Below are 24,203 nucleotides of genomic sequence, written 5' to 3'. Positions count from 1 at the left end.
TTCGTGATTGGTACACCATGCACTAATATATTTCTGCAGCATTGCCAACGATAATTTCGATCGTGATTGATGGTAAAGGTCTACTTGGTTCTCTCAGTTTTGTGTCTTTTGCTCCCGTTCGCAGGGAATTATCATCTGCGCTGGGGTCTTCAGGGCCCCGGCGCTAATCTACGTTCCGGGGTCTTGCTGTGCGTGCGATTCAGTTCAACGTTGAACCCTCTTTCCAGCCGACATGCGTTGAGTACGGTCCAATCTCTTCAAAGAGCCTTTACTAGCTGTCCTATAACTCCACTGATCTATCCTTCACTGGGATATGGAACTCCCAGATTGCCTTCCACATACCAAGCAGCAGCGACAGCAATTGAACGGGAGCTTCCCGTCGTTGTCGATGGCCAACCGGCTGTTCCGCTACCGGTGCCTCGTCGGCAATCTACATACCTACCGACCTACCAACAGGCCAACCCCGGGGCCGAGCCAGGCTCCACCGCGCCCGCCGTATGCGCAGCCGCCGCCGCAAGGTAGGAGGACCCCCGCGCAGATATTCCCAGGCGGTCCTGACGGCTCAGAAGGCTTCCACCCTTCAACCAACACGTCTTCCCCGTTACTAGAAATCGGTGTGTACTCCTGTCTACTCAACTACGTGTCGTGAATTGGACAGTTCGCGTCTGTTGAGACTTAGAACCGGGGGAAATCCGTGTGCTCCAGCAGTACAACTTTCCGTATGCCCATGGGGAAGTGCAACGCCTTCGGCTACAGAAGTCAGAGGTTCAGGAGTTGACAGAAAATGTATTCCAGGTGCATACGGCTACATCTTCCTAAACTTCACTCTCATTTGATACTGACCGCTTTCGTGATGAATCTAGCGCCTCACGCAGCAGACGGTTGGTGATGATCTGAAGGAAGTCAAAATAAATCGATCAACGCTCATCCGGCTGTTGGTCAAGTTCGCCCATCGCTCCCATTATCTGCCGTCCTGTCTCTTCATCCGTGTTGATAACATTCTTGAGCATAGCGTGGCAGGTGGCTCCTATGGCGACATATTTAGGGGGGTGTACCTCGGCACAAATGTAGGGCTGAAACGTGTTCGGTTCTTGGACGGTCATGATAAGGACGTTCGCCTCAAGGTTGCTACGCATCTCTCAGAGGGAAAATATACATGGACGCTCATCTACTTTATAGCAACATTGTCGTGAAATACTTTACTGGCGTTTTTTGGATCACCCGCATGTTGTCAGGTTTCTAGGACTAGCCGGCGGTGGTGGACTGGCTGAAGTCCATATTGTAACCCCGTGGATGGACAATGGCAACATGTCTGGATTTATCAAGGCTAGAATTCTGAAGTTGCAGGATTCTATTCGCCTAGTACGTGCAAGTACTTCGCTTGACCCTCGACATAAATTGATGTGCTATAGCTGTACGAAGTCGCCCAAGGACTGGCTTATCTGCACTCTCAATCTATTGTCCATGGAGACCTGCGATGCGTGCGTCTCTCAAGCAGCAACACATCTATCTCATGATTGTGACAACGATTGCATAGAGTAACGTCCTTATTGATGCCGCAGAGCACGCCCAACTCGCCGATTTCGGCCTCTCGCTTATGAGTGACGGCGCAGAGTTCTCCGTCAGCAGCACTGTGGGGTCTCTGCGTTGGGCAGCACCTGAACTAGTCCAAGTTCAACACATAACTCGGAATTTTGCGACAGATGTGTATGCCTTCGGGTGCACCTGCCTCGAGGTACATGCTCCATGAACTGTCGCCTCTGACGCTACTCAAAGGTGCCTTTCAGGCTAAGACCCGCCAGCACCCATTCGCCGGCATGATAGAATTTCAGGTTATTATTGGACTACAGAGGGGCGAATTAAAGCCGAAATGGCCGTCCACTCTCGATGAATGTTCAGGAGCGTCGGAAATAATATTATCAAGCATAGCAGAACAATGCTGGAGTGCAGGACCGTCCAGGCCGCCGGCTAAGGTGGTGGAGGCTGCCATGCGCGAGGCGTACAAGAGAAGTATAGGCGGGCTCATTTCACCGTTGTGATTTGCTTCTTATCCCGAGGTAGTCAAACGTTGATTCAGTCAATGCTTCCTCTTTGCGCCCGGATTAAAACGTTCACTGTGCAATACGTCACAGAGTAGGACATAAATCCAACTCAGTCTACGTTAGGCTCTAATTTTCGAAACATCTTACATCTGCGGTATTCGGTATCATTGTGTGCATTGTACATCATCGCCGGGAGTTAGTGAGTCTATGTCCCCAAGCCGTATACACTGTTGCACTGAGATTGCAATCGACTCCGCGGAGTGCTCCAATTGCGAAATGCATTCATTTGCGCTGGATGGCCCTATGCATGCCTTCATCCAGATATCCCGGTCTGTTGATTGTCCCAAAGAATATGTACAGCAAAGCAAAGAGCTGGCCGTCATTCGTAACTGCCATAGACTATCTGCATTCCCTCTTGTATTTCTAGACCGTGTGTAACGTCTGTGTGACGCCCATTCAGGGTGAATGGTTCTACTGCATAATGCGCGAGGGACCTATGCCAGTCATGTTACGGTATGGACGCGCACGACCGGACCCAGGTTTATCTGATCCTTGAAGTCTCCCGTGGACATGGCACGGATACGGTACGTGAACTCTCCACCATTTTTTTTCTGCCAGAGGCTGATTGGAGTCAGGCGATACACTGGTGCCGACGAGAAAGTCCAGGGTGCCTATGATGAGTCTCTCTCCGCTATACCGCGGCTGCAGTACTACTGATTTACGATACGTCAGAAAGCAGCATGCCATTATACATCATGTCCGTGCCCGCTTGTCACTCCTGGCTCCTGAGTATCAGATACCTATTCGAGCATCGTCCTGCGGGGTACCTGTGATTGTTGATCTCCGGTCAAGGCTGTATATAATTCTATCGTAAGCTTGTGTTTCAATGAAAGTAAACACAACAAGCTCCCGGAATCCGCGCTCTGACACACTGGCAGGTTATCGAGTTGTTCTCTGTAGAGTTCTCTGTAGCCATCAGCGACGTTTGTCGATCGTGACCCCTTGACGTTCAGGTCCCACATACATAGTAAGACGTACATCAGATAAGAACGATATATTACCACGGTCTCCTTCAGTCATCCCTCCCATCCTCGATCTTGGCCGCTCTGCTGTCCGTGAGGTGTTCTCTCCCTGCATCGAGCTTGCGGAATTTGGCCTGCATCCAGACGCGGTACATCTTCAGCTGGCGTTTGCGGTTTACGAGCAGCCGGCGGTCGACGCCGAGTTGGTCCGCGGAGAAGAGTGGGCCGGAGCTGTGCAGCGCGGAGAGGGCAGCTTGGGCTGTCGCCGGAAGCGTAGAGATATCCGGCTTTGACGCAGGCGTGGTGTCCGTCGGAGGCGGATGCGAAGCGGTACCTAGCTGGCCCTTTGGTGACGAAGAGAACGAGAGTGGTGTTGGTTCCTGGACTTCTGACGGAGTTCCTGGTGCGGACGAGGACGCGGGGGAGAAAGGTACGGCCCCGCTGTCTCCTTCATCGTCGTCTTCGTCTACCTCCGTCGTGCGCACCGTCTTCTCGGACGCGGTCGCGGCTCGCCCAGTGAACATCATCGCGAGCTCATCTGTGCATCGCGCGTTAGTGAAAGGCAAAACGGTGGATATTGTTTGAAGGACGCGCCGAGGTCAAAAAAATAGACGCGGGTCTTGTCGCCGCGGATGTAGAAGTTGTCTTCGAGCAGACGGCCGGCTTTGAACCGGAGTTGGGTGAGGTCGTGCCGGCCGTAGTCGCGGAAGAGGAGGAGCCCGCCGGGTTTTAGAATCTGCGACCGACGTAAGGAGCGCCTCGGGGTGGAACGGTGAGGAGGACAAGACTTGCCTTGTGGATGTTGGAGACGGCCTGCGCCCATTCCACGGGGTGGAGTGCGGAGAGGACGAAGACGAGGATGACGATGTCGGCCGTTCCTGGGGTGAGGTCGGCCGGGAGGGAGGGGTTGGTCAGGTCCCAGACGGCGGCGGAGATGGTGCCCGCGGGCGGGGAGAGGTACGTCGGATGGTTCTGCGCACATGTCAGTCGATGAGGGGAGGACAGGAGGAGGAGAAGAAGGAGAGGTAGATCCACCTGGACGACTTTGATCGCGTGCGAGGCGTAGTCGTACGCGTGAAAGCGGAGGTGGGGGTTGGCGTTTGCGGCTATGAGAGGCAGGACGGCGTTGCCGGCGCCGCAGCCGACTTCGACGATCGTGCAGGGGCCGGCCTGGAGGAATGGTCGGATAACGTAGGGAAGAGAGAGCGGCGGTGGAGGGCGCAGTCGCAGAGTCAGGTAGACTGAGGGGAAGGTGCAAAATGTGGCGACTTACCTCCGCTTGCGATGCGGCTACTAATTCCGGAAACTCGAGGTGTAGCCTAGGAAGAGTGCATAAGTCGGAACCAAACGGCGATCTCAGCGATTGCATGGCGCACCACTTCCGATTGCGAAAAAAATTGCCCGCGTTGTTCTTATAGAAGTTGTCCCTGAGATGAGCATATCTTCAGGGATGCTGAGATTAGACACGAAGCCGTTCCTTACCAGTGCTTGGCGGGCTTTTCGTTGTACTTGGCCTTCTCCTCCTCTGGAACTGGCGCGGCGCGCTGCCGCGCGAGCGACGCCTCGATGCGCTCGCTCTGGTCGTCCGGGGGCGGGACGTGGTCCCATGCGTTTTGGCTCCAAACGTCGGACGCATCCGTGAGGAATCTAGCTTTTAATCTCGCGTTAGCGGCGGGTTGAACTGGGAACGATGGTGAATGCTCACCGTGAGCCGAAGGGAGGCTTGTCCGCGCGCACGTCGTGCACCGAGCTCGTTGTTTTCGGTATCCGACCGTGATTCGACGCGCTATCCTCCATCGATAGATTGTTACGACGATTGTGCCGGGTTGTGTGCAGGGTCGTAGCTGCAAATAGCAGCGATCAGGGATGAAAAGGACGGGGCTCGGCTTGAGCCTGATGATGAATTGATTCAAGCACTGCGCAATCGCATCAGCCTTTGCCTCCCGCCTCGCCGCCCTCTCCCAACGATCCGCCCTGCGCTTGCCTTCCGTTCGCCGTAGCTTACTCGCAGTTTCTCTGATCTTTTCTCCGAGTTCGCTAGACGCCGGCACGAGGGGTTCGTCACTGCACAGGAGGAGATTCGGGGCTGCGTACTGCAACCGAGCCGGACGGGACCGCATCTGTATAGCTTCACCCCAAGTCACGACAGCTTCCCCGACGAGTTCAGGGCGACCACACGTAGCGCACCCGGCAACACCCACGGACTACCGACACCATGTCAACAGCAGCGGCAGCCGCCGCCCGCGCGCCGGGCGAGGACGACCTTCAGCAACTCTATAACCAGGTGTGGGCCACCTTCGCTGCCGAGGACGAGGCTACGACGACGACGACGACGGTGCCCGCCCATCCATACGCCAGCGCTGCCCTCCCGCGGAACACGAGCGAGCGCGACCTCGACTCGTTGATCAACAGCTACGGCGTAGACGAGCCGCCTGCCGAGCCCCCGCGCGCAAACCCGCCACCAGGTGAGCAGCAATCCACAACGAACACCGCATCGCCCGATCTCATTGCTTCTTGTCACTGTCATTCAGCGAAGACGCGGATCCCGCGTGACAGCCAACCCGGAAGGCCGCTGCCTCCCCAGCAGCAACAATACCAGCCCCAGATCTCGCCGACGCTCACCTCGCCGACCACGCGGCCCCGCCCGTTGCCCCGCCCGCCGGGCTCCGGCCCATCACCCTCAATAGCCATGGCACCAAGCCCATCGATGCCCGAGCCGCAACCCTACCTCGCCAACGGGGACTCGACCCGCCTCAGGTACGTACCCATTCCCCGTATCCCATTGGCTCGCGTTAACCCTCTTCGTATGTTCACCAGCGTTTCCTCCTCTCGCGCTGGCGGCCTACCCTCCTCACCGCGGCCGGGGTACGCCTCCCGCCCTGCCTCGTCGCCCAGCCCCGCGCCCTCGCACCCGCCGGCCGCGCCCTCGCACGCGTACAGCCAGTCGCACTCGCACCCGGTCCAGCACGCGTACGGCATGCCCGTGCCCGACATCAGCGCCGCGGGCGACCCGGGCTACAGCCCGTACTCGAGCCGACCGCCCAGCAACGGGCTATACGCGCACCCGGAGGGCGGCGGGCCGCACCCCGCACGCTCGTCGTCCCTCGTACCCGGCGCGCAGTCCAGGCCATCCTTCGAGCACCATTCGTCGAGCCTCTCTTCGCCCGATTCGTGTATGTTTCCCCTGCCTTCGCGACGACTAAGCTGACATCGGCCCGCGCGTGCAGATCTCGGCCGTTCGGCGTCGGCGTCGTCCCAGGGCAGCGTCTACCGCAACACCTCCGCCGGCTCCTCCTCGATCCGCCGCGGCGGGCCCTCGTCCTCGCTCGCGACTTCGATCGACCTCGAGCGCGGCTCGTCCTACCTCGCGCAGCCCTCACCAGACGCGATGCCGAGCCTCCGCCCGCAGGCATCCTTCGCGCTCTCGGACACGATGGGCTCGATCAACTATTACCCCTCTCCCGCCGCCGAGCGCGCGCCGTCCGAGCTCGAGGCGCTCGTCGCGTCCAAGGCGCGGCGCGAGGGCGTCGAGCTCGCTCCGGCCGGCGCGCTGGGCGTGCACGAGCTCGGCGCGGACGAGGACGAGTACGACGACGACTTTTTGAGCGAGGACGAGGACGACGAGACGCGGTTCGTCAACTTTGCGCTGCTGTCGCACCTCGCCGTGCGGCTGAGGGACAAGGTCCCGCGTGGGACGCACGTCAAAGGCAGCATCCCCTACCCGCGCGCGTTCACGGGCCGCGATATCGTGTCGACGATCCAGGCGCAGATCCAGCGCGAGCTGCTCATCAACCATGGGATATCGACGAGCGACCGCCGCGCGGCGCTGCTCATCGCGCGGTCGTTGCAGAGCCAGCTGTTCTTCTACGAGGTGGAGTGGGGAGGACGTGTGTTGCAGGATGGGGTGGAGGACGTGTATATGTTTTTGGACGATGCCGCGGGCGAGGAGCGTGAGGGAAGGGAGCATGTGCCCATGGAACGCGAGGAGCTTCCGACTGGTGTAGTGACGCTGCTCACGCCGTGTTACTCGGCGCTGTGTAGGCGCAACACGGAGGATGGGGAGCCGTGCTACGCGTTTGGGTGTCCCAGGAGGGTGAGTCGCGTTAGCCGAGTGCGACGATAATACTGACGTTACTCGGTGTCGCGTTATAGAAAGAGACATCAATGTTACCGCCGATCACCGTCCAGGCGGAGGCACCGGAGATCGTGAGTGTACGGAATAAGGGCATGCGAAGAGTGCTGACCGTTCGAGCAGAAGGAGGATTGGTCGCTGACGGTACCGCCAGAGGTGCTCAAGTCGCTCCCGGAGAGCGAAGTCAACCGCCAGACGTAAGTGCTCCATTGACAGGAAGGTTCTGGTAAGGTATCGACAAACACCATTCAGGATCATCCACAAAATCATCAGCAAGGAACGCCAATACGTCCAAGATCTTGACCTTGTCGAATCGGTACGTCTTCCTCCACGAGCCCTTCCCCGCACGCCTCTCACACGCCCACCGCGCAGCTCTTCATTCGACCGCTCCGCGCGGCGCGGCCACCGATCATCCCGCGCGACCAGGTGGACGACTTCATCGAGGAGGTGTTCGGGAACGTGCTCGACCTGCGGGAGTGCAACCGCCGGCTGCTCGAGACGATGTACGTCCGCCAGCGCGAACAAGCGCCCGTCATCCAGCGCATCGGCGACGTGTTCCTCGGCGCCGCGGCCGAGTTCCGCCTCGCATACCCGATCTACGTCGGACACCTACCGCTCGCGGAGAAGCGGATGAAGGAGGAGATCGAGTTCAACGTCGACTTCAGGCTGTTCCTCGAGGTGCGTTTCTGTTCCGCATCCTGCATGGCCGAGACGCATGACTGATCGCCGGCCAATCTATGCAGCAATGCGCGCGCAACCCCGAATCGCGCCGGCTCGACCTGAAGCACTTCCTCAGTCGGCCGTCGGAGCACTTGCAGAAGTACCCGGTGTTGCTTGATGCGGTGTACAAGGAGACGGTGGTGGGCAACCCGGATGCGGACTTCTTGCTCGAGGCGATCCAGGCGATCAAGAGCCTACAGACGGTCGCGCAGCTGTGGACCTTCCAGTCCGCGATGTGCAAGGGCCCGACGGGCAAATTTGAGTGGTTCGACCTCGTCCCAGAGGACGTGCGTAGCGCGATCCCGAAGAAGGAGGCGAAGCGGCAGGCGTGAGTAGACCACTCCTTTCCATTCTGAATCGTGAAGGACACGGCGTTGACAACGCTTAAGGATCATTTTCGAGCTGATCAAGGGCGAGATGGGCTATGTCAAGGATCTTGAGAACATCGAGCATGTACGGCCGTCTCTCGTTTCCAACATGATCAGTGTCCCCATGCTGAGCACGACTTTCTCTTCCAGATGTACGTGACGCCTCTGCGCGCAGCCGACCCGCCGATCTTGCCGGCGTTCCGCCTCGAGCCATTTATCAACGACGTCTTCCACAACTTCAAGGAGCTCTTCCACCACCACAAACGTCTCCTCTCGCGCCTGCACGAGATACAGCGCGAGCAGCACCCGATGATCAAGAGCATCACAGAGGCCGTGCTCGATGCGTTCTTGAATTTCCGCGAGGCTTACCTCGAGTACGTACCCAATTACCCGATCGCGGCTTACCGCATCGACGACGAGATGGGCAACAATCCCGCATTCAAGGCATTCGTGGATGTGAGTAGCGCGCACGTTCGATCCCGCTTGTGAGGTCCACGCTGACCACGCTGTCTTCGTATAGCAATGTGTGCGGCACCCAGACGCGCACCGGCTGGATATGAAGAGTTTCATCAACAGGCCGATCCCGCGTCTGCTCCGGTATGAGCTCCTAATGAAGGGCATCCTGGACGAGACGCCGGAAGACCACGTCGACCGGGACGCAATCCCGCAACTTCTCGAGGTCATCAAGGCCCTCGGAAAGGAGACCGAGCCCGGTGTCGCATCCGCGAAGCAGAAAGTCGAGCTCTGGCGGTACAACGCCAACTTGGTGTTCAAGACCGGTGAATACGTCGTGAGTTATCGAGTCAATGGACGGGACATTTCCGGGCGATGCTCACCATGGTTCGTGCGAAGGACCTCGACTTGTTGGATGAGAGCAGATCTCTGATACACGCTGGCAAACTGCTGCGGCAGCCTGAGAGCGGTTTCGAATGGAGTGGATGGAGCGAGCTTTTCGTATTGTTGTTCGACAACTACCGTAAGCAAACTCGAAGTTTGAAGTATCATACACTGACGTCTTGCCCAGTGGTAATGACGAAGCCGCGAGAGAAGGAAGGGCTGACTAAATACCATGTCACGCGCAGAGTGAGTATTCGTCATATGGAGGGGATTGGCCGTGCTGAACTTGCGGGCAGCCCATCCCATTGGACCTCCTGACCTTATCATCTTTCAACGATCCGCCGACTCAACGCTCAACCGGTCTCCTGCGAAACTTGCGTGGAGGCGAAACCGCCAACAACGGACCCGATAGCGCCGGCGATTCGCGCGCCGTCTACCCATGCACTATCTACCACAACGGGCGAATGGGTGGTTTGTATACATTATACGCCGATTCGGCGCAGGTCCGGACGGAGTGGCAGGAGAAGCTTAACCACGCGCTCACCCTGCGCAAGGCCGTGCAGGAGAACAACAAGGTGTTCGAGATTGAGACGCTAAGCGCGGAGACCTTCCTGGTGCCTTCGATGCAGGTCGGGGCTGCCCAGCCCTCCTGGAACCACGACAGCACGTTCACCGGCAAGGTCACCTGTTCGGTGCCATTCAGTACGCTCCTCCCTGCATTCAGCGTGTCCAGTGTAGCTAACAGTTATGCAGATACTGCCGATGGCCGTGCACTGATGGCGATTGGGTGTGCCGAGGGTGTTTGGATCGGATTCCGTCACGATGCAAGGTGTAAGTAGCCCGTGCTCGTTCGTGCGGCGACGGGAATGCTTATCTTCGTCTTGCAGCATTGCGCCGAGTTTTGCACTTGAAGATGGTGACACAATGCGCCATGCTCGAAGACTTCGGCATATTCTTGGTCCTGGCAGATAAGGTGAGCCATTGTGTTAGCTATGGCATCCCTTAGCAAGTTTACATACCGACGACGCAGTCATTGTTCGCATACCATATCGAGGCCCTCGTACCCTCGTCCGTGCAGAGCGTAAACAACTCGCAGACACCTCAAAAGCTTAGTGGGACAAAAGACGTCCACTTCTTCAGTGTGGGCAATCTCAACGGACGTACGTTGGTGATCTACATGAAGAAAAAGAATGTGAGTATAAGGGTTTACTCGATGTAATGCCCGCGCTCATTGTCATCTACAGCTGGACTCCGTTTTCCGTGTGCTGGAGCCTGTCATCGGCAAAATCAACGAAAAGACCAGACCCCAGGCTTCCTGGACAACGCGCCTCGGAGTTGGGAAGCAGCGCTCGGAATGGTTCCGGATCTACAGGGTGAGTCAACACGACCCCACGTCTTGCACGGTGCTGACACCCTATCTATACCTAGGACTTCTTCCTGCCATCCGAATCCTTCGACCTGATCTTCCTCAAGGCGAAGATTGCTATCTTATGTACCAAAGGATTCGAGATCATGGATCTCACAGAGTATGTCATGATGTCACCTGTTGTATTTTCTAGATCTGATCCCTGTCTAGCTTCAAGAGCGTGACGATCCCACAGCGGGATGATCCTCGGTTGGAGAAGCTGGCGAAGCGCTGCGAATCGTGCAAGCCTGTCGGGATGTTCCGGTCGAACGAAGACGAGTTTCTTTTATGTTATGACGGTCGGTCTCTCCAGCGTCACCGGCGACAACCCTAGCTTATTTGTTATCCGGCAGAATTTGGTTTGTACGTCGATCGCCACGGAGACCCTAGCCGGAAGGTCTTCACTGTGGAATGGGAGGGCACGGCCGAGAAGGCCGCCTGGCACCCACCGTACATCATGTTATTCGACAGTCGCTTCATCGAGATCCGCCATGTCGAGAACGGACGGCTGGTGCAGATCATCCCGGGCAACGACGTGCGATGTATATGGGACGGGCGCGGGGCAAATATCCTCCCCGCGACAACTCCGGGGCCGGAGGGATGGCAAGACGGTGCAGATCAAGATGCTCGCGTTCACGCCGTGATGAACGCCCCGGATACCGTCATGACTCCAGGCAGGACGCGCGCCACAGCGCAACACGTCTTCGAACTCCTACCTACGGTGCCTCTGTACCTTCCCGGGTCACTCAACTCGCCTTCACAGACGAACTACTTCCCGAATTCGCAGTCCCCACCGCACTCACCGCGTCTAGCGCCGTCGATGTCAAGTCACGCGCCTTCGAACTACGTCACGGCATCTTCGTCCTACGTCGCGACGCCGTCGACCTTCTACGCTCCGACGCCATCGACTGCTTATGCTCCGTCACAGACGTGGCGATAATTTGGATCGCTCTCTGAACCTTCTCAACCACTTCGCTTTCCTTGCATCTCTGCACATATTTGATCCCCTGTTGTTTTAGTCTTTCTTACGCCATGTAATACCAAATACATCTGTAGGTATATAGCGGTTTTGTCTTCGCAATTCATCATCCCGGATATCATGAGATTGACGTTGTCATGAAACTCGTCTGCATCGCGTTCGACGAGGTTAGAATATTTTCGACGCGATTTTTTGTGCCAGTGTGTGTGCAGGCTCTAGCGGGGTTTCCGTCTCTTCTATTGAAGGGATGCCCTATGATATGGTACGATGAGTGCAGGAAACCCGAGACAGGACATCCATACGAACGGTGACAAAATCCATTTCTACACGATGGTTATGAGCCCTGTCAGCACAGCATGGACGGCAAAATAGTGTCCGACGACTGACCTTCAGGCTTCCAGAATTTGGTCTTCTTCCAAATTTTCCAGAAGAAGTATAGACCGAAGAATATCGGGATGTTGATGTATGCGGTAAGGAAATCGGACGCGTTGAACGACCAGAAAACCTCGAACCCGTTGATGAGGATGAAGATGACGTTCCAGATCAGACCCCACCAGGCAATGTAAGGCTGCAGCCGATTGTGATATACGAGTTGCGTGCGATCGATGCCCTGCACCTTCATCCCTCGATCTACAAACGACTATGTCAACCGTAGAAACGGGGTGAGCCTGACAAGACTCACGGAAATAGATGTAAGTCAAACACATGACGCCCCAGGAGAAGAATCCGCCGACGGTGGTCAGGTTCACGAGCCAGGAAAACACCGTAGCCGCCCCGGAGCTGGCGTTCATGAAAGCGAGGAACGCGAATGCCGACGTGATGGCGACCGAGACGACGGGGACGCCGTTCGGGGCACAGTAGGTGACGATTTTCGGCGCTTGCCTGCGGAGTCCGAGCCCGTACAGGATACGTGCACTGCAATAGAGGTAAGAGGATCCGGCTGAGAACGCCGAGGTGAAGATGACGGCGTTGACGATGGACGGCAGGACCTTGATGCTAGCAAGTCGCATCGCGATGACATACGGGGATTCGGCAGCAGTCCCGGTCGCTTGATGCTCACATTAGCCCCCTCGGAACGTAGACCTTGCAAGGTGGAACTTACAGTGGAGGAGAGTAGGGTCATTCGAGGGTACAATCATGCCTACGCAGCTCCAAGGTCAGCTCTCTTCCGGTGCATCGGCATGAATTCCTCACCCGTGATCAAAACTCCCAAAATATAGAAGATCACGACACGGTAAAAGACCCGCCTGACCGCAGTGGCGATGTTCCTGCGCGGGCTCTCGGTCTCCGCAGCTGCGACGGCGACAAGCTCCATCCCTTGGAAAGAGAATGCCGCTTGGACGATGACCGACAGAAAACCCAAGAACTTGTCGGTATTGGGATTGCTCACCAGCCCCGCCCTCGCGAATGGGCCTGGGTCGTCCCAGAACCGGAAACCTCGACGATCGTGGTCGGGCGCCCCTCCGAGGTCGATGACAAGACCCAAGATGATGAGGCCAGTGATGAGAAGCACTACCGCGAAATGATTGTCATTGACAGGAGGATTACGGAGGTTGAAAGACATACGTTTCAGAATGGAGAACATGAATTCGCTTTCCCCATACCAGCGAACACCAATGAAATTCATGGCGATGATCGCAGCGACCAAAACGGCGGTGTATACATACTGGTGGCTGATCTGTGCGTGGCATGAGCGGATCTGTTACGGAGCGTTCACGATTCGCACGTACTGAATCATCCCAAAACGTGAGCAGAATCGTGGCAGCGGAGATCTCAGCCGGTGTGGCGATAGCGTTCGACCAGTAGTAATTCCATCCAACCGTGAACCCTAAGGCAGGATCAACCCAACGTGCAGCATAGTGAGGGAATGTCCCAGAGACGGGTGCGTGCGACGTCATCTCCCCTAAGGAACACAGCGTTCTGCTCGTCTATCAGCGCACGAAACCATCACGATATTAGATATACTCACGAATACGCAGTTGTTCCAACGAGAGCGTACGCCAGTAGTGCTCCCAAAGGACCCGCACCAGCCAAAGCATGGCCAGAGCCTGACTTCGGCGATGAATCACTCTCCACACAATGATTGCTCTGAGATTTCGCTCACCCAAGAACAGGCCAGTACCTGCGTAACACAACCAGCAACCACGTTAAGAGTTTGCTGCGGTTTAGGAGCCGGCGAACGCACCGATAGTGCCGGCTATAGCAATCCTGAAGGCACATCAGCGTAATCGGGCCGGCCACAAGTAGTAAGATGCGCACATTTGTATGTGTCGCTGGCTGAGCCTTCGCTGCACGCGATCGAGGTCCGCGGCGTCGAATGCATAACGGTCTGACTTCTCTGAGGAGGTGTCGACCGGGCCCTTCTCCAAGCTCGAGGCGTCCACTACTTTGTCGTCAGCTACGGTGCTCGCCATGGTGCTCGTGCAGGAGAGCGGAGGTGGAGGGCCGCAACCTTCAGGCCTCGTAATGCGCCCGAGGGCACCACCGGGGGTCTTTTAGAGGCGTAGGTTCCAGAGAGCCGTGCCTTCGTCCAGACAGGGTTCTATTGCCACGATGATAAGGACGAACAGGGCTATCGGCGGTCCTTGGAAGTCGGGATGTATCGCAACAGGTTCTGTGATCATATGTATTCGCGCGAACGGATCAAGGAGGGGATGGCGAGTCGCCAGGGGTGTATTGCGGCATATTGTTGGGTCTTCGCTCTGCAAAAAACACACACCCGTTGTCCTATGTTTGGAAGCGATGGAGTGGAGCTTCGCGCGCACGCGTACAGGTTCGATTGATGGGGCGTGCATGGACGTGAGAGCTGAGGTCATTCGCCAATAATATCTTTACCTGCCAATGTACGGAGCTCGTTGCCCTCGCTTGCTTTCTCTGCGGGGGTAGTATCACACCGCCCAAGAAAACAGCGAACATCGTGGATTAGCGACGACTCCGCCATAACAGGCGCCCTAAGAATTATCAAGTAGTTCACGTTTGAAGCGGTCGAGACCGTCACTTATGGGCCGGAGCGGAATCCGGGTATCGATAGGCAGGAATGAAGCTGGTTGAAGTCAAGGACTATCGCCAACGTGGAGTCGCCAGTCAACGGGCAGCTCGCGGTTGTTTCCCGCGCTCGAGGCGTGGTCACCGCGTAGCTTCCTGCCGAACAATCCACTCGCAAACGACTCGCGCCTACGTATCTTGCTCGACGTCAGAAACTGGTTTCGTGCGGAACACAATTATGTAAGGTTATTGTCAGGCGTCGGGGATCGGTATACTCGGCCCACCGACATTAGACAGCTTTCAAAATCGATATATATCGAGCTTTCGTATTAGAGAGCTTTCAATTTCGATATATATCGAGACTTTAATATCCCGCGGCCAAAACGCGCGCCAAATCGAGGGATTTGAATAGACAGCTTTCAAAGTCGATATATATCGAGCTTTCGTATTCAAATCCCTCGATTTGGCGCGCGTTTTGGCCGCGGGATATCAAAGTTTCGATATATATCGAAATTGAAAGCTCTCTATTACGTTATATACGTACTTGCGACTCAAGCACGGAAGTTGCTGAAGCTGCTACAAGGCGGCTTGTCCATATCTCATAGAGTACTTTGACAGCTTCGACACACTCTTCGCTAGTGCTTATCATTTGCAATGCTGAACGTAGCTGGTATCACATCGCTGTCCGATAGGACTGTGAGCTCAGGTAGCTGTCATGCAAATCTTGACCGATGTCACATGATATGATTGACTGCTTCTCCTCCTGCAGATTAAGCACGATCACCAATGCGCGACCTTTATTGTCTAGATACAGTTCATTACTAGGGATCATAGGTTACGACTCCGGAGAAAGAGTAAAACTGCAAGAGCAGATGAAATTTGAAGCCATTTTTGGCAGCCACGTGATATCAATCAGGATTTGCATGGCAGCTAAGTAAGGTAGGGCTCATGCAAACTGTAGGAGATCACGTGGCCACTTTTGCGGGTATACGGCCGTCTCAGTCTCATTCCGGCTGCAATACACATTTTTGCAGGAATCCAAAAGCATGGGAAGCTTGCCCGGCTGTTTTCCTAGAACTCTATGCTGACCGAATCATGGCCAAGGTGCTAAGAAATGTGTAATGAAGTGTGTAGTCTCCCCTTATCGTGGGAACTCAAAGAAATCCAGCGCTGTGATTGGTCGCGTTGCTGTCTGGGATGCGCCAACCCCCCTCGGGACGCCACAGATTTGAGCATGTGATCTCCTACAGTTTGCATGAGCCCTACCTTACCTTAGTACGATCGGGGTGCAGAACGGAGTATAGATCTGCCGTATACCCTACCGCAATGGATTCGTTACAGTCACAGTACGCCGTAGGTAAGGAGGAGAGGCATGAAGCAAAACTTACTGCCCCAGTGAGGCTCGAACTCACGACCTTCCGATGCCGTTACGAATAACAGTCGGACGCTGTAACCAACTCAGCCATGGGGCACATGTAAGAGAGACTAATTCGCATTTATATAAATTGTTCTGCGCTACATTCGGCTTTCTTCGGCCTTGACGTCGACCATGTATGGACTCATGAGTCCATACATGGTCGATCAACAACCTGCGCTTACTATGCCACGATCAGTGCATGATATCTCTGTGGTGTCCTCTGCGTGAAAATCGAACAAGCCAAGGACCGACTTCGCGAGGCACGGCGACGGACTGGGACCAATATCAATCACAATAGACCAATGAACGGCGCCACCTCTCATTCTCTCTGATCAGGCTAGAGCATACTTGTGGGGGGGAGGGGGGAGAAGGGGGGCAGTACTTGTGTCTCCCGTGGTTCTCTGCCATGTGAACTGCGATAAATTGACAAGCCCCCCTGGAATGAAGGTGGCTGCGCGCGACCCGACGACGGGCGCCATGTTCATGGGTGCAACAGTCAGAAGAAGTACGTACTACGGGCACCAAGGTATGTGTTACTATCACATTCCAACCATCATCTACCTCACCTTCTGCTCAGGACACAGGGCCGTGGCATGCTTGACGCAGTAGGCCATGTTTGATGACATCGAACGCTAGGCAGCGTAGCCTTGAAGAGATTGCCGGATGTACTCTTGTTCAGACATCCGATACATGACACCCCGCTGCAGTGCACTATTAGCACTGTGGTGCCCTCGCGGATCCGATCGCGGGAGGACCACTGTGGAACGACCCATACGCAGGGCATCTGGTTGACACTTCTTCGATCATCAATGTCGTTCTGCTCGCTACACACCGTGCCGCGTTATTGAAACTCGTTATGGCGACTCAACAATACGGACGAATCCTCTTAATGGCTAGCATCCGGTGAGGCTGCCTGGACGGAACTTCTTTCGGGGTCCGATCATTTCGCTGTGTTTCTCCACCACCTCTTCGTGCCGCGCATGTGCCGTTGCCGTGCCCTGAATTTACTCGAACCAGGTTCATTCAACGCGGTTTGAAATGCTGTTGCATGAGCATGGATCTTGTGAGGAGTAGAGTTACGCCATGAGTCCGACAGGTGGCGATACAGTTGAACGAAATAAAACCAAGCGGCGGGACGTCGCGTTTCCTCGTTTTGCACATCCATAGCAGTCGGTCGGAGGTACGCACGCCCGCCGTCGTATCGTACTATTCCACATACTCACGAACATCCTGTAGACTTAACGTGGTCCAGGTGAATAACACCTTCTGCACATCCATAGCATTCGGAGAGTTGACGTAGTCCAGATCTTAACAGATCTCTATATAAGCAAAGACCGGGAGGACCGAGATCGTCGTGCATGAACCACCTCGCTCTGTCTGCGGAACTTGTCGACTTCAGCGCGCGCAACAGCATGCTACTTTGCTTCTTTTTGCTGCTTAGTGTCTTGAGTGTCGAGGCCACCAGCAATGCGAGACCATTGACACGATCACTTCCACTCTCATCCGGAACTTGTGTCGACATCGCAAGGGCCATTTCGTCTGCTTCTGCGGTCTTCTATCCAGGTGAGTGATGCATTCACGAAGCTTTCATCAACTAAGCTCACTACTGGTGCAATGTGCAGGATCGCTCAAATATGCAAGCGACATATCACACTCGATCGGGTCCAGCTCCCAAAACTCCGCATGCTCTGTTGAGCCTGGGACGGCCGAAGATGTCGGAGTGATCGTAAGGTTATCTACAAATTTCCGTTGAGTAGATCTCACTCGTTTGTGATAGCTCCGTCTGCTGGGTAACAGCAGGACGCCGTTCGCCGTGGGTTGTAATCCCGATGTATCCATGATCATGGGCACTGATGTGTGGCGACAGGTGAAAGGAGGAGGTCATGCTTACAATGTGAACTTCTCTTCGACCACCGGCATCCAAATCTCGATGACCCGGTTCAACCAAGTTGTGTACGATGCTTCCACGTCGTCGGCCTCTGTTGGGAGTGGTATGGTCTGGGACGATGTATATTCCGCGCTCGTTCCTCTGGGTGTCAACGTTGTGGGAGGAAGGCTCTCAGGCGTGGGTGTTGCTGGACTGACTCTGGGAGGCGGTAAGCCCATCTCGCGTTCACAGCTTCTACCAAGCCGATGAACACCACGCTGTAGGGTACTCCTTCCTGTCAAACCAGCACGGTCTCGCTCTTGACAATGTCCTGGGATTTGAACTCGTGCTTCCATCGGGGACTGTCCTGAACGTCACTGAAAGCTCTCATCCAGACCTGTTCTTCGGACTCCGAGTAGGCAGTTGATCAATCTCGGCGACATGCACGCTGACATCGTCACTAGGGCGGCCACAACAACTTCGTTAGTCCATCGCATGACGTAGCGCATACGTGGTTACCGGTGTGCTCATTCGTACGCGTACACAGGGTATCGTCACCAGGTTCACACTTAAAACATATCCTCAAGGAATGGTGTGGGTAAGTGTGAAACCCTCGGACAGTCGACGTCTAAATTGACAGAAACAGGGGGGAGTAGCGGTATATGCCGCGACGTCCGTGAACCAGCTTATTGAAGCAGCCGCGAACTTCTCGTCCGTAACCGACCCCAAGGCAGAACTTCTGTTTTCGTTTTCGTGGGCCACCGGACTCGTGAGCGTGCTTGTTGCATGGCTCGACTTGATATTTACACGCCCTCTTAGCTCACCGTGGTAGTAGAGGCGTTCTATAACGCCCCGACCCCACCAGCTGGAATATTTGATCACTTTCTCGCCATCCCTGCGTTGATATCAGAGATCTCGACCAGGGACTACACGTCCATGGTCACGGTTATACCAAGCACACCGACAGCGAGGTGAGATCCCATCCCATCCTGTCTTTCGAACTGCGCGTGCTCACAACCCTGACAGAGGTGGAGGTGGGACGCTTCCCAACACGAAATACTCAAAGGAATTCCTCCAGGCTATGCTCAACGAAACGACCGTGAGCAAGCAAAATATGTTGTTCTATAACACTCTGACTCATCACCATTGCAACAGTTCTGGGGTCCACAGGTGACTCTGGCAGATCCCACCGCGCAGCTGACTTGGGCTATCGAGCCCTTTCATCCCTCCGTTCTTTCTCATGGGTCGGCGTCGGCGTACCCCGCCACGCGGAAGTTCCCCCTCTTCCCAACGGCGTTAACTTTCTCCTACGTAAATCCTCTCGCGAACGGGATTTTCCAGACCGTCACGCAAGTGTCGCCCGCGTACCTGCATGAAGTGGCCATTCGCCTTGGCGACGCTTTGCCGTTCGATGGGGAAGACATCGTCGTCTACGGCAATTATGCATATGCGGACACTCCCATCGACGAGATCTATGGAGGAAACCTGGCCAGGCTTAGGACGATCAAGCGGCAGTGGGACCCGCAGAATGTGATGGGCTTGACTGGCGGTTGGAAGATACCGCTCTGATATTCGAATGATAGTACCATGTGTTGTATTCCCCGTTGGCAAAGAAACAGAAATTCTTCGCGCTCACGAATTCACGGCGGTCAGCCATGTTCAGGTCTCCGGCGGATCTGATGACCAAGGCGCATGTACCGATATCCTAGTCTCGAATGCGTCATGTCGACCGACGGCAACGTTCCTTCGGATGAACACGGGAAGTGCGCGTAGGCCCTTGCCAACAAAGCTGCTGGCCATCGCTAGTCTCACTGTGATTGCGATCATAACGGCGTTGGCGGTGTCCACTCACTCATCCTAGATCCGAAAATTCTAAGCTCGATACTCATGCCGCTTGGGCCATCATCGTTATATTCAATGCTACGTGAACCGCACCATGTCCGGATATTCATGGACCATACATGGATCCCTTCGCGAACGGGGCTCTCCAAACCACCCACAGGAATCGCCGGCGTAATTGCATAGCAGCCCTCCGCCTCTTGAAAGTTGGTAGAGGAGAAAGATAATCAACAAGCGCCAGGTATAGACCACCGAGTGTCTAGAGGAGTTCCACGACGAGATGACCTTGCAGCATTCTAGCTTGTATTTCATCCAAAGTACCTGTCAAGGTGTGAGCCAAGACCTGTGCCGTGGAAGCAGGGATAGAAGCACACCTCGTGTCTCGTCGGTTTGAAGCGCACAGGTGAAATGTACATATGTTCTCCGGAATCTGCCGGTCTGGGTCAACGCGAGAAAGCGATGGCGGAAACATTCGCAAGCCGCTTTATCGTCGCCAGCGGCGCCGGCCTAAACATTCGCAAGCCGCTTTATCGTCGCCAGCGGCGCCGGCGTAATCGGGAAACGCATTGCTGAACGGCGTATGCAACATCTTCTCCTGCATGACACCAATCTTGTTGAGGCAGATTGTCTACACCCTCGTCAGTTGTCCTGAACGTGTCATAGCCTAGCACTAGACTTGCTATGGATAGCCTGTTGAGAAACGGGGAGTTGAGATGCTCGTAGAAGGCCGTGAATGCAACTTGAAGTCTGCTCTGAGAAGGATTTAATCTTTATTTCAAGGGTCTCGTTTGGGAGGCAGGGCGCGCGCATACATTGGTGGAATCCTCGGGCGTACAGCTGACATCGTAGTCGGCGACGGAGCAAACGAACAGGAGCGCATCCACGAGATCAAATCGGAAGCCGGTCTGGACGCGAGCAGGTGTTCAGTATTGACGACACCATGCACCTCAACAACATCTGCACTCACCTCCACGAAGAGGCCCTAAACCGCCCAAGCGATCCCGTTCGACGGGGCATCCAACACGCAGACGGAATCGAACCCGTGGAGACTCCCCAAAACTTTGGCGATGCGACGGCCCCTGCACCTCCATACCGTTCGTATGCAACATGTAGACTTTGTCTCCACATCTTCTCGTGCGAACGCGTGCACGTCCCTGAAGCCTGCGTAGACGCAGCGGATGAAGTTGGGCACAGCGCCCACAGGATACGCCATGAGTCTGCGTCGAGGAAGGCGTCACTATCAGCTGATCGCTGAGAGGCGGAGGCAACGAGGACTGGACTCGGCGCGAAAGGTAGGTGCGTCTAGCCTTCACGCCGGTGATCTACATGCAAAGGGGTGGTAAACATCTAACACCATCGAACATGTGTGACTCGCCTTCACGTCGACGTCCTACAGAGTCGGCCAGCTTTCGTCACTAGCGCTTCCATCTCCACCCAGCACGCGAACGCGATCGTGCTTGGAATCTCTCCTTCCCTCGACCTCGAGATGCCATTCGTAACTTGACGCTACACCGTACCAGTCACTTCTCCCATGCGATCTGATGCGTACATCGAAACGTTCGCGAGGAGATGACGGGCCAGTGGGCGTGCACTTGGTCGACGCAGGAGCGAGGCGGAGAGTACGATCAATTCCGTAAAAGAGATGTAGACCAATTTACTCCCAAGCGTCGCTGATAGCCCTGCGGCTCGAGAAGGCTTTCCTTCCACAGCCTGCGAGTCCATTCTTCTTGTACGCGTGAGAACCCCACAACCATGACCATCGAGAGAACATTGCGTCGCAGGGATATGAGCGCTTGAGTGACGGAAAGGGAACAACCCCCATGGCGATGAGAGGATGCCAGAGCACGTCCGCGAGCTTCGGAGGTTGGACGGGTCCGGACTGGGTTCGTTACATACTACATGGACACTGCTTGCTGACGATGACTGCGTGTTATACTCAACCTTTACGACACTTGGGATGGATCCTGCAAATGCTCCGCCGAGCGAAACGAGAACGCACAATATGCCAGTGCACCCTGAATCTTGTGTCCCGACCAAGCGCCGGCATGCTGTTCATGTGTACTGCATTCTTGGGGACAATCAACGCACTGCTCCCATCACTCTGCTAGATTCTGTATAAGAACCCTTGCCACTCATGGCCTCTCGCATCGCCTCGTACCAGAATCACTGCCACTCTGTCGAGAATATATGCGTGAGGGTCGTGAGTTCCGAGACCCCCACCTTCGCTCTTGCCATGGCTTCCCCTCCCCAGCCCGCGGTCAATGCTTCCGAGGAGCCCAAAGTCGAAGATGTCCAGAAGAAGTTGGATCGCGCCCTAGCAAATGGGGAGACGCTGTTATCCATCGTAGAGGCGCTCACGGAGGGTGTCGTCGTTTGCGACCCTGTGAAAGGATCTGTAAAGGTTGCAAGGGAGATACTCAAGATGGTACAGGTAAGTCGTCCAGTCTTCCTTCAGCCGTTCGATTTCGACGTGCTGTGTGATAGAAAGTCCGCAAGAATCGAGAGGATTGCGAAGAGTTGGCCAGCCGTGTCTTCAAGCTCACCGGCACTATGCTTAGGATCCTCGACGGGAAGCGGAGCGAGGACGTGCCTCCGGAGCTGAAGAGGTGTCTAGACTCCGTTCACAAGTATGTTCCGCGGCTGTGTAACAAAATGTTGTATCATGCTGACTTCACACCCCTAGTACATTGGAGAAGATCAAGAATGGCCTAGAACCGCTCAAACTGTCGAGAAAATTCTCGTTCAGGGCATGGTTTCGGTCTCTACGCAGGAGGGAGTATATAGCGGACAAGATTTCGGGCTATAACACCGAGATTGATCGACGCCTCCAAGAATTTACGGTGAGATGCAATGATCATATACCATTCACGAGTTCTTATACCGTCCATTCCTTCACATCACATAGACTGTCGTCGTCAGCCATATCAATTTGACGTTGCACTCCGCTTTCGGAGACGTGAACTCCCGATTGGACCATTTTTACTCGAAGGCGACGGAAACCAGCTCAGGCGTGAACAATATCCAGGCCAACCTGACCGAGGTGTACTCGGTGGTGATTGGAATCCACTCTCTGATACGAGCACGGCTCCCTGATACAACGGAGGGTCCGCGGGGAGCGCAGGCCAACGCACCTGAGGCCGCAAGGTTTGTCGACCTCATCAGTATACTGTCATAAGATGCGCTAAAGGCAAGGAAACTCGTCAGCCTTCAATACGTCCCTGCCCCTCCTCGCCTGTACGGACGAGATATCGTCGTGAGGGCTGCAGCCGGCGAAATATGTGACGCTCAACAACGGCACATAGCCCTCTTGGGTACCGGAGGGATCGGCAAGACATCGGTCGCGCTTGGCGTCGTCGATGATTTAGGTGTCAAAGGCCAGAATGACTGCTACTTCGTCCGCTGCGACACGGTGATATCTGACCTAACCCTGGTCGCAAGTATCCTCCAGGCCATGGGAAAGAGCTCGTCGGATAACGGTGATCCCATGAAAAATCTTAAGACGTGTCTGGAGGCGGCGAGCCGTCCCATTGTACTCGTGCTGGATAACTTCGAGAGTCCCTGGTCACTGGATACACCCAATATCCAGCCGAGACTCACGGAAGTCCTCCGAACATTGGCTGCCATCCCTAAACTTCAATTGATCGTGACCATGCGAGGCAATGCCCCACCTGCTGACGGAGACGTCCCGTGGTCAGTCATGCACCTCGACCCTTTGGGGCATATTCCAGCGCGCGAGCTCTTCCTGTCCATAAAACCCGATACATCGCCGTCCGAGTTCAAGGATCTCGACCTGCTGCTCCAGAAATGCGACGGTCTACCCCTCGCCATCAAACTGCTGGCTCTACTCAAATCATCCTCGACCTGCGGCCGCCTGCTGAAGCACTGGGAAAAACAAAAGACCTCGCTATTGAAGACGAATCACCCCTCTGAATCCCGCGAAACCAGCATGCGTGTCTCTATATCAATGTCGCTGCAGTCCGCACCAATGCGCCGCCATCCGGATGCGATCCCGTTGCTTGCCGTCATCTGTCGCTTACCCGACGGTATCCTTGGGGGGGTCGAGCAGCTTGAGGAGATGGATCTGGGTTTCGACGATGTTGACGAAGCTTTGGCCACCGTCCTTGGATCTGGTCTCGCCTTCAGGGCTGAAAACGAGAGCATTAAGGTGCTTGCACCGATCCGCGAGCATGTTAATAACCACCATATTACTACTTCACGGAAACCTGTTTTTCCTCTTCTTCCTCTGCGCCAACGCGAAGCAGTCCTGCGATATTATGTCGATCGGATCGACAGGCACGCCAACAATAAACCCGGAGACGACAGGTTCCCGTCAGCGTACGAAAACTTGCTCCCGGAAACGGGCAATATCATCTCCCTGTTCATGTGGGAGCTCGCCCATAAACAAGGCGCAGCGCCGGATGTTGCGCGGGCAGCATTCTTGTTCAGCCATTTCCAGCAATTCATGCGGCCCTCCACCGAACTCATTGACCAATTGATTGCCGCTTGGGATCATTATGCAATAGGTGTAGCTCGCGCTGAAGGTCTGACCGCAAGGGGTGAACTCATGTACAGATCAAACAACTACCGATC

At 55.4% G+C, this 24,203-nt stretch overlaps 7 protein-coding genes and 1 non-coding gene across 8 annotated transcripts; 5 read left to right on the top strand and 3 right to left on the bottom strand.

The window, feature by feature from the left end:
• Nucleotides 1-1,278: 1,278 nt before the first annotated feature.
• PUNSTDRAFT_73141 (kinase-like protein) lies at nt 1,279-1,750 on the top strand (the record flags this gene model as incomplete). Its single annotated transcript, XM_007386631.1, has 3 exons — nt 1,279-1,362; nt 1,413-1,481; nt 1,538-1,750. Coding segments are annotated over 3 exons (366 nt in total), but the record flags the coding sequence as incomplete, so codon positions are not given.
• Nucleotides 1,751-3,114: 1,364 nt separating this feature from the next.
• PUNSTDRAFT_115533 (methyltransferase) lies at nt 3,115-4,861 on the bottom strand (the record flags this gene model as incomplete). The annotated part of the gene is made up of 8 exons (XM_007386630.1): nt 3,115-3,295; nt 3,655-3,800; nt 3,857-4,036; nt 4,100-4,234; nt 4,338-4,383; nt 4,441-4,491; nt 4,547-4,711; nt 4,770-4,861. 8 exons carry the CDS (start codon nt 4,859-4,861, stop codon nt 3,115-3,117), a joined length of 996 nt encoding a protein of 331 aa, XP_007386692.1.
• Nucleotides 4,862-6,497: 1,636 nt separating this feature from the next.
• On the top strand, nt 6,498-11,466 carry PUNSTDRAFT_73364 (Dbl domain-containing protein; the record flags this gene model as incomplete). Its single annotated transcript, XM_007386629.1, has 19 exons — nt 6,498-7,157; nt 7,223-7,276; nt 7,320-7,393; nt 7,449-7,512; nt 7,569-7,874; nt 7,940-8,244; nt 8,306-8,369; nt 8,435-8,740; nt 8,805-9,074; nt 9,137-9,260; nt 9,309-9,367; nt 9,418-9,823; nt 9,875-9,952; nt 10,009-10,094; nt 10,152-10,313; nt 10,366-10,524; nt 10,550-10,647; nt 10,698-10,825; nt 10,880-11,466. The coding sequence occupies 19 exons, from the start codon at nt 6,498-6,500 to the stop codon at nt 11,464-11,466; spliced, it is 3,990 nt and encodes a 1,329-aa protein (XP_007386691.1).
• A 207-nt stretch (nt 11,467-11,673) lies between these two features.
• Nucleotides 11,674-13,919, bottom strand: PUNSTDRAFT_73289 (general APC amino acid permease; the record flags this gene model as incomplete). Its single annotated transcript, XM_007386628.1, has 11 exons — nt 11,674-11,757; nt 11,812-11,828; nt 11,893-12,135; nt 12,188-12,553; nt 12,608-12,646; nt 12,700-13,017; nt 13,072-13,183; nt 13,212-13,425; nt 13,475-13,573; nt 13,687-13,713; nt 13,765-13,919. 11 exons carry the CDS (start codon nt 13,917-13,919, stop codon nt 11,674-11,676), a joined length of 1,674 nt encoding a protein of 557 aa, XP_007386690.1.
• Nucleotides 13,920-15,877: 1,958 nt separating this feature from the next.
• Nucleotides 15,878-15,962, bottom strand: PUNSTDRAFT_t83. Its single transcript has one exon. It is a non-coding gene; the product is annotated as a tRNA-Asn (tRNA).
• A 313-nt stretch (nt 15,963-16,275) lies between these two features.
• PUNSTDRAFT_122071 (FAD-binding domain-containing protein) lies at nt 16,276-19,376 on the top strand. The gene is made up of 13 exons (XM_007386627.1): nt 16,276-16,433; nt 16,485-17,087; nt 17,197-17,470; nt 17,530-17,633; nt 17,685-17,720; nt 17,775-18,003; nt 18,059-18,189; nt 18,239-18,256; nt 18,322-18,372; nt 18,421-18,543; nt 18,594-18,745; nt 18,801-18,873; nt 18,930-19,376. Exons 3-13 carry the CDS (start codon nt 17,266-17,268, stop codon nt 19,341-19,343), a joined length of 1,536 nt encoding a protein of 511 aa, XP_007386689.1. The 5' UTR covers nt 16,276-16,433; nt 16,485-17,087; nt 17,197-17,265; the 3' UTR covers nt 19,344-19,376.
• A 297-nt stretch (nt 19,377-19,673) lies between these two features.
• PUNSTDRAFT_54484 (uncharacterized protein) lies at nt 19,674-21,452 on the top strand. Its single transcript, XM_007386626.1, has 5 exons — nt 19,674-19,934; nt 19,988-20,241; nt 20,294-20,365; nt 20,426-20,518; nt 20,581-21,452. The coding sequence occupies exons 3-5, from the start codon at nt 20,327-20,329 to the stop codon at nt 20,866-20,868; spliced, it is 420 nt and encodes a 139-aa protein (XP_007386688.1). The 5' UTR covers nt 19,674-19,934; nt 19,988-20,241; nt 20,294-20,326; the 3' UTR covers nt 20,869-21,452.
• Nucleotides 21,453-21,771: 319 nt separating this feature from the next.
• PUNSTDRAFT_127585 (uncharacterized protein) lies at nt 21,772-23,769 on the top strand (the record flags this gene model as incomplete). Its single annotated transcript, XM_007386625.1, has 5 exons — nt 21,772-22,044; nt 22,098-22,240; nt 22,297-22,453; nt 22,519-22,757; nt 22,818-23,769. Coding segments are annotated over exons 1-5 (1,689 nt in total), but the record flags the coding sequence as incomplete, so codon positions are not given.
• Nucleotides 23,770-24,203: the final 434 nt, after the last annotated feature.

The sequence above is a fragment of the Punctularia strigosozonata genome (genome assembly GCF_000264995.1).
Source record: "Punctularia strigosozonata HHB-11173 SS5 unplaced genomic scaffold PUNSTscaffold_11, whole genome shotgun sequence".
NCBI lineage: Eukaryota > Fungi > Basidiomycota > Agaricomycetes > Corticiales > Punctulariaceae > Punctularia > Punctularia strigosozonata.
The sequence above is the reverse complement of the archived record's forward strand: the minus strand, read 5'-3'. Positions and strand labels throughout refer to the sequence as shown.